At 41.6% G+C, this 8,740-nt stretch overlaps 2 protein-coding genes across 2 annotated transcripts in view; one reads left to right on the forward strand and one right to left on the reverse strand.

Moving 5' to 3' along the window:
* Window positions 1–177: 177 nt before the first annotated feature.
* nob1 (NIN1 (RPN12) binding protein 1 homolog) lies at window positions 178–6,413 on the reverse strand (the record flags this gene model as incomplete). The annotated part of the gene is made up of 10 exons (XM_083921201.1): window positions 178–585; window positions 694–838; window positions 1,036–1,133; window positions 1,888–2,136; window positions 2,259–2,408; window positions 2,508–2,633; window positions 2,710–2,781; window positions 3,501–3,634; window positions 3,975–4,107; window positions 6,348–6,413. The coding sequence occupies 10 exons, from the start codon at window positions 6,411–6,413 to the stop codon at window positions 316–318; spliced, it is 1,443 nt and encodes a 480-aa protein (XP_083777327.1). The 3' UTR covers window positions 178–315.
* A 454-nt stretch (window positions 6,414–6,867) lies between these two features.
* The window catches only part of wdr59 (WD repeat domain 59), a 14,713-nt gene continuing 12,840 nt past the window's right edge, over window positions 6,868–8,740 (forward strand). Inside the window, exons 1-4 of the mRNA XM_083921122.1 lie at window positions 6,868–6,931; window positions 7,984–8,033; window positions 8,121–8,256; window positions 8,328–8,413. Of these exons, the coding sequence (XP_083777248.1) occupies window positions 6,878–6,931; window positions 7,984–8,033; window positions 8,121–8,256; window positions 8,328–8,413 (326 nt within the window). The 5' untranslated portion in view covers window positions 6,868–6,877. The remainder of the gene's footprint in view (window positions 6,932–7,983; window positions 8,034–8,120; window positions 8,257–8,327; window positions 8,414–8,740) is intronic.

An 8,740-nucleotide genomic window follows, 5' to 3' on the forward strand; every position in this document is an offset into this window, starting at 1 on the left:
GCTCGAAGGCTAACTGCTCCTTTAGCTGCCTTGTGTTTGTGACAGTGTAACGTTAGCATTCCCAACGGCTAACGTGCTACGGCGAGCCGACTGGACTCAGTTAGCATTAGCTTGTTAGCTGAGCCGGATACCGAGAGTTCAGATCGTGTGAAGAAAAGTCATTAAAGATAAAACCGCTGAAGTTTGAAGTTTATTTGTGCGGAAACATCAGAATAATTAACGACACGTTAGCGGACTCACACGATAACTGACCATAGAAGAAGAAGCTGCTGCTTTTGCCTTTAAAAGGAATTCAAACGTCACTTAAACGTCGCCTCACTTCTTCTTCACGAACTTCTTGTGGGCGGCGTTGGGGTTGGAGCGCCTCCTGCCGCCGCCGCCCTGCCCGTCCCTGATGTGCAGGTTGGCCGCTCGGCTGTAGATGTCGTTCTGGGAGAAGGGCGAGCCCCCGGCCACGTAGTCCGGGTCGAACACGTCCGTCTTCTGCCGAGCTTTCCGGGAGAGTCTCTGCTGCGGGAAGCGCTGGTCCTCCACCAGCTGAGGGTTGTTCCCGTGTTTCCCGCCCTGCGGCAGCGGCAGCGAGTGCTGAAACACAACGAGACACGTTTACCACCGCGCCTTCACCCGCGTGACACAACCACACCTGAAGAAGCTGCTCTGTGATTGGACGGCGGCGCCCTCGCTGCGTCTCACCCTCAGGCCTTTGGGGTTCAGCACTTTGGGGTTCTTGGAGAAGTGCATGTGCGTGCTGCCGTCCTCGCCGACTGTCACCGCCAACTTCTTCAGCGTCTGGTTCCCACAGTGAGGACAGAACACTTTGTTCATGTTGCTCGTCGTCCTGGAAACCAAACACACACTTTATTCAGCCTGAGGAGACAAATAAACACACACACGGCGACGAGCGCTCAGAGGTCAGAGGTTACTTTGAACTGTCGGACACACGGAGAAGTCTGAAGCGACAGAACGATGTGAAGAATAAACGTTATTGAACGTGTGTCTGCGGCGTGGAGCTCCGGTCTGCGGCGTGCGACTCACCTGAAGCAGCCGTGGCACCTCAGGATGTGGTTCCGCGCCTCTTTGATCAGCATCCCGTTAACGGACAGAACGTGAAGTCCCATCTGAATCAGAACGTTCTGGAAAAAGAGGAAAGAACGTTTTACACTGATGCATGAACTGTGTGTGGTGCGTTCAGGTACCCAGTCTGACGTGTTCAGGGTTACTGTGTGTGGTGCGTTCAGGTACCCAGTCTGACGTGTTCAGGGTTACTGTTTGTGGTGCGTTCAGGTACCCAGTCTGACGTGTTCAGGGTTACTGTGTGTGGTGCGTTCAGGTACCCAGTCTGACGTGTTCAGGGTTACTGTGTGTGGTGCGTTCAGGTACCCAGTCTGACGTGTTCAGGGTTACTGTGCGTGGTGCGTTCAGGTACCCAGTCTGACGTGTTCAGGGTTACTGTGTGTGGTGCGTTCAGGTACCCAGTCTGTCGTGTTCAGGGTTACTGTGTGTGGTGCGTTCAGGTACCCAGTCTGACGCGTTCAGGGTTACTGTGTGTGGTGCGTTCAGGTACCCAGTCTGTCGTGTTCAGGGTTACTGTGTGTGGTGCGTTCAGGTACCCAGTCTGATGTGTTCAGGGTTACTGTGTGTGGTGCGTTCAGGTACCCAGTCTGACGTGTTCAGGGTTACTGTGTGTGTGTGTGTGTGTGTGTGTGTGTGTGTGTGCGCATGTGTGTTCAGTCAGCGTCGCTCTCAGCAGACGTGTTGCACATCAGGTGTTAAACGCACTGATGAACTAATTGTTTCTAACGATGTCGTCGTTGTGAACTAACTCAGATGAACTGAAAGAGGTTTTGTTATAAACGTGTTGCGTCGGTACAGAGCGGCGTCCGTTACCTGCATGGCGAAGTCCGTGGTCAGACACCCGACTGTGACGTCAGCAGGAGCCGTCCAATCAGCGGAGTCCATCTTCACCTGTTTGATGTTACTGGGAGTGATCCACCCTCCTCCTCCTCCGTCCTCCTCTTCCTCCTCCTCCTCCTCGTCTTCGTCCTCCGGCTCGTTCTCTTTGTCCTCGTCGTCCGAACGCTCGTCCGTCTGCAGCGCCGCGTCAACTCGCTCTGACGTGGACGCATCGTTCGCTTCCTGCAAACAAATGTCACAACAACGATCAACAACACAATCAGGGGCACGAGCGGCAGCTGCACGAGCGGCAGCTGCACGAGCGGCGGGTGCACGAGCGGCGGGTGCACGAGCGGCGGGTGCACCAGTAGCTCCAGCAGCTCGTCGTCGATGGACGTCAGCGGCGCTCTCCAGAACTGGAAGCTGTTGAACTCGTCGCCGCCGGACGCCACAGAAGACGTTCGTGTGTCCGTCTGTTTCTGTTTGTTCTTCGAATTTAAAACCTCCACGGGGTCCTGGGGAGCCAACGGGACAAACGTTAGTGGCGTAAACACGTTACATAAACGTGTGTGTGTGTGTGTGTAAATGATCCGTGGTGGACGCGCGGCGCTCACCAGGAGCTCCAGCAGCTCGTGGTCGATGTTCGGCAGCGGCGCTCTCCAGAACTGGAAGCTGTTGAAGGCGTCGGCGCTCGTCGCCTGCGTTTGAGTCCGTGTGACGCTCGAAGTGTCGGCGTGTTTCTGAAGGAACGGACGGTTTAATGTTTAACTCACAGACGTTCACACACTCGTGTTCCACAGATGAGACCTGAGGTACCTGAGAGGGGAAGTGGAACCCGGCCACGTTCACCGGAGTCTCCGGGTGACGCTGCGTGCTCTGGACCTTCACCTGGAACACAAGTGAGTGTGGTTAGCTTAGCTTAGCACGAAGCAGGAAACCAACGCACGAACAGCTGCGGACACACAAGAACGGACACCTGCGTCTAAAACCGGCACAAAAAGATGCAAAATGACTAAAAATAGATGCAAAACCAGCACAAAAAGATGCAAAATGACTAAAAATAGATGCAAAACCAGCACAAAAAGATGCATAATGACTAAAAATAGATGCAAAACCACCACAAAAAGATGCAAAATGACTAAAAATAGATGCAAAACCAGCACAAAAAGATGCAAAATGACTAAAAATAGATGCAAAACCACCACAAAAAGATGCAAAATGACTAAAAATAGATGCAAAACCACCACAAAAAGATGCAAAATGACTAAAAATAGATGCAAAACCAGCACAAAAAGATGCAAAATGACTAAAAATAGATGCAAAACCAGCACAAAAAGATACAAAATGACTAAAAATAGATGCAAAACCACCACAAAAAGATGCAAAATGACTAAAAATAGATGCAAAACCACCACAAAAAGATACAAAATGACTAAAAATAGATGCAAAACCACCACAAAAAGATGCAAAATGACTAAAAATAGATGCAAAACCAGCACAAAAAGATGCAAAATGACTAAAAATAGATGCAAAACCAGCACAAAAAGATGCAAAATGACTAAAAAAAGATGCAAAATGAGTAAAACCAGCGGCGCGTGCGTGCGTACCTTGACCTCGGGCTCCCTCCTCAGGTGGCTCGAGCCCACGTGCTCCAGCTCCAGCTGATACGTCAGAGCCAGAACTTTGATGTCGGTCGCTGAGAGACTCGGGTAATCGCCCGTCTTCTTCGAGAACTCCGTCACTGAGAGACAGGAAGACACAAGCACAGGTCAGTGTGGTGCGTTCAGGTGCCCAGGTGAGTTCAGTCTGTGTGGTGCGTTCAGGGTTACTGTGTGTGGTGCGTTCAGGTACCCAGTCTGATGTGTTCAGGTTTACTGAGTGTGGTGCGTTCAGGTACCCAGTCTGATGTGTTCAGGTTTAGTCAGTGTGGTGCGTTCAGGTACCCAGTCTGATGTGTTCAGGTTTACTATGTGTGGTGCGTTCAGGTACCCAGTCTGATGTGTTCAGGTTTACTATGTGTGGTGCGTTCAGGTACCCAGCCTGATGTGTTCAGGTTTACTGTGTGTGGTGCGTTCAGGTACCCAGCCTGATGTGTTCAGGGTGCGGCTCTCTGAAGTGCAGCTGGTACGGCAGGAAGGCCAGACTCCTCCTGGTGGGTTTGTCTCTGATCTCGTTCACGACGTCCTTCAGCGTGTAGATGTTTGAGCCGATGTCCTGGAACACAAACACGCAAACTTAAATCTTTCTTTTATTTATAAAACTGTATTTAAATCATTATTTTATTAATAAAACTGTATTTAAATCATTATTTTATTAATAAAACTGTATTTAAATCATTATTTTGTTAATAAAACAGTATTTAAATCATTATTTTAATAATAAAACTATATTTAAATCATTATTTTATTAATAAAACAGTATTTAAATCATTATTTTGTTAATAAAACAGTATTTAAATCATTATTTTATTAATAAAACAGTATTTAAATCATTATTTTGGTAATAAAACTGTATTTAAATCATTATTTTATTAATAAAACAGTATTTAAATCATTATTTTATTAATAAAACAGTATTTAAATCATTATTTTATTAATAAAACAGTATTTAAATCATTATTTTATTAATAAAACAGTATTTAAATCTTTATTTTATTAATAAAACAGTATTTAAATCATTATTTTGTTAATAAAACTGTATTTAAATCATTATTTTGTTAATAAAACTGTATTTAAATCTTTATTTTATTAATAAAACAGTATTTAAATCATTATTTTGGTAATAAAACAGTATTTAAATCATTATTTTGTTAATAAAACAGTATTTAAATCATTATTTTATTAATAAAACAGTATTTAAATCATTATTTTATTAATAAAACTGTATTTAAATCATTATTTTATTAATAAAACAGTATTTAAATCATTATTTCTTTAATAAAACAGTATTTAAATCATTATTTTATTAATAAAACTGTATTTAAATCATTATTTTATTAATAAAACAGTATTTAAATCCTTATTTCTTTAATAAAACAGTATTTAAATCATTATTTTAATAATAAAACAGTGTTTAAATCATTATTTTAATAATAAAACTGTATTTAAATCATTATTTTGTTAATAAAACAGTATTTAAATCATTATTTTAATAATAAAACAGTATTTAAATCATTATTTTAATAATAAAACTGTATTTAAATCATTATTTTGTTAATAAAACAGTATTTAAATCATTATTTCTTTAATAAAACAGTATTTAAATCATTATTTTGTTAATAAAACAGTATTTAAATCTTTATTTTGGTAATAAAACAGTATTCAAATCATTATTTTATTAATAAAACAGTATTTAAATCTTTATTTTATTAATAAAACAGTATTTAAATCATTATTTTATTAATAAAACAGTATTTAAATCATTATTTTATTAATAAAACAGTATTTAAATCTTTATTTTATTAATAAAACAGTATTTAAATCATTATTTTATTAATAAAACTGTATTTAAATCATTATTTTATTAATAAAACAGTATTTAAATCATTATTTCTTTAATAAAACAGTATTTAAATCATTATTTTATTAATAAAACTGTATTTAAATCATTATTTTATTAATAAAACAGTATTTAAATCCTTATTTCTTTAATAAAACAGTATTTAAATCATTATTTTAATAATAAAACAGTGTTTAAATCATTATTTTAATAATAAAACTGTATTTAAATCATTATTTTGTTAATAAAACAGTATTTAAATCATTATTTTAATAATAAAACAGTATTTAAATCATTATTTTAATAATAAAACTGTATTTAAATCATTATTTTGTTAATAAAACAGTATTTAAATCATTATTTCTTTAATAAAACAGTATTTAAATCATTATTTTGTTAATAAAACAGTATTTAAATCTTTATTTTGGTAATAAAACAGTATTTAAATCATTATTTTATTAATAAAACAGTATTTAAATCATTATTTTATTAATAAAACAGTATTTAAATCTTTATTTTATTAATAAAACAGTATTTAAATCATTATTTTATTAATAAAACAGTATTTAAATCATTATTTTGTTAATAAAACAGTATTTAAATGGTTATTTTATTAATAGAACAGTATTTAAATCATTATTTTATTAACAAAACAGTATTTAAATCATTATTTATTTAATAAAACAGTATTTAAATCATTATTTTATTAATAAAACAGTATTTAAATCATTATTTCTTTAATAAAACAGTATTTAAATCATTATTTCTTTAATAAAACAGAATATTAAATGGTTGTGTTGTGTTGTGTCTCCGGTCTCCGGGGCCTCCGGGGCCGTTACCAGCCCCCCGGTCCCGTTACCGGGCTCCTCCCGCGGCCCCGCGCGGACTCTCGGGTCCTTATTTAATAAAAAATCATATTTTAAAGTTAAAACTTGGATAAAAGCGTAAAAACTGACCTGAAGCGGAGCTTTCTTTAAAAACGCTCCTGCGTCTGCGACTACATGCGACACCAGGGCCGCCATCTTGGATCTGTGACGACAGCTGCAGCGACCAATCAGAACACAGGACACAGTCATGTGACACAGAGAGGGAGCTGTGATGCGTTCATGAACTCCTCAGTTTAAACACATTTAAAGGTGATTTTGTTACATTAATATCACGTTTTATGGTTTAAATATTGAAAATATTCAACATTCTTTTTTATTTACTCACATTTTGTTGTTTTAAAGTTATGTTTTTGCTTTTTCTACGTTTTTATTCATATTTTTAAGAAAAACTCCTTTTTCATCATAAAATACAACATTTCATCTCATTGTAAAAACCACATCAAGACATTATAAAGTTAAAGTTACTAATTAATTAATTAATTAAACATATTTCTGGTATTGTAAAGGGGAAGCTCAAATTTCCCGGGTTTATCCCAGGGCTCGTGAACGCAGCGCCTCAGCACGGTCACGTGGTGTTGTTGACGGTAGAAGAAGGCAAGATGGCGGCGCGCTGGAGCAGCGAGAATGTGGTGGTGGAGTTTCGGGACGCGCAGGTATTTGAGTTCAGTGCTGCAGAGGAAACTTCAGCTGCAGATTAAAGATGATAAACTTATTAAAGATGATTTTAAAGAATATTAAACATGTTCAAGAAGAGTTAAAGATCAAAGGAGAAGAGTTAAAGATCAAAGAAGAAGAGTTAAAGATAACAAAGATGATTTATAAGAATATTAAACAGGTTCAGATCAAAGGAGAAGAAGAAATAAAGATCAAAGAAGGAAAATATTCAGGTTTAAATGTTTATTTACGTTTAAACGCAAAGGGTCTATGAATGAGAGTCAGGGGTCCAAAGTGTCAGGGGTCCAAAGAGTCAGGGGTCCAAAGAGTCAGGGGTCCAAAGAGTCAGGGGTCCAAAGTGTCAGGGGTCCAAAGTGTCAGGGGTCCAAAGAGTCAGGGGTCCAAAGAGTCAGGGGTCCAAAGAGTCAGGGGTCCAAAGTGTCAGGGGTCCAAAGAGTCAGGGGTCCAAAGAGTCAGGGGCCCAAAGAGTCAGGGACCAAAGAGTCAGGGGTCCAAAGAGTCAGGGGCCTAAAGTGTCAGGGGTCCAAAGTGTCAGGGGTCCAAAGAGTCAGGGTCCAAAGTGTCAGGGGTCCAAAGTGTCAGGGGTCCAAAGAGTCAGGGGTCCAAAGAGTCAGGGTCCAAAGAGTCAGGGGTCCAAAGAGTCAGGGTCCAAAGAGTCAGGGGTCCAAAGTGTCAGGGGTCCAAAGAGTCAGGGGTCTAAATTGTCAGGGGTCCAAAGAGTCAGGGTCCAAAGAGTTTGGGGTCCAAAGAGTCAGGGGTCCAAAGAGTCAGGGGTCCAAAGTGTCAGGGGTCCAAAGAGTCAGGGGTCTAAATTGTCAGGGGTCCAAAGAGTCAGGGTCCAAAGTGTCAGGGGTCCAAAGAGTCAGGGGTCCAAAGAGTCAGGGGTCCACAGAGTCAGGGGCCCAAAGAGTCAGGGGTCCAAAGTGTCAGGGGTCCAAAGAGTCAGGGGTCCAAAGAGTCAGGGGCCCAAAGAGTCAGGGGTCCAAAGTCTCGGGTCCAAAGCCGTCTCTCTCTTCTTCTGTGTTTTCAGGCCACCGCCATGTCAGTGGACTGTCTGGGCTCGCACGCCGTCCTGTCCGGGTAAGTTCGGTGCACCTGAACGCACCACGTTGTTTGTCGCTGTGACACAAACGTTCTTCTTCTGCTCTCGTGTTAAACGTTGTTCAGGCGCCGTTTCCTGTACATGGTGAACCTGGAGGCTCCGTCCGAACCGCCACGCAAGATCGGGCGCCAGAGTAAGTGGGACGTGGGGACGGTGCAGTGGAACCCGCACAGATCAGAGTCCCACGTCTTCGCCGCCTCGGTGAGTTCAAAGAACCTCTGCTGCTGAATGACGTGTCGGGGCGTTTTTCTGAGTGTGTGTTTGGTCTCCAGAGCAACCAGCGCGTGGATCTGTACTCGTGGAGGGACGGCTGCGGAGACGTGCACACCTCGCTGCAGGGACACACCCGGGTCATCAGGTAACAGCAGGCGCCATCGAACGCACCACGCTGCAGGTTAACACGTCTGTGGTGTGTTCAGGGACTGTGTGATGTGTTCAGGGACTGTGTGGTGTGTTCACGGACTGTGTAGTGTGCTCAGGGGATTTGTGATGTGTTCAGGGACTCTGTGGTGTTTTCCGGGGCTCTGTGGTGGGTTCAGGGACTCTGTGATGCGTTCACTGACCCTGTCGTGCATTCATGTCCTCTGTGATGCGTTCACTGACCCTGTCGTGCATTCATGTCCTCTGTGATGCGTTCACTGACCCTGTGGTGCGTTCATGCCCTCTGTGGTGCGTTCTCGACCCT

This window comes from Echiichthys vipera, assembly GCF_963691815.1.
Source record: "Echiichthys vipera genome assembly, chromosome: 1".
NCBI lineage: Eukaryota > Metazoa > Chordata > Actinopteri > Perciformes > Trachinidae > Echiichthys > Echiichthys vipera.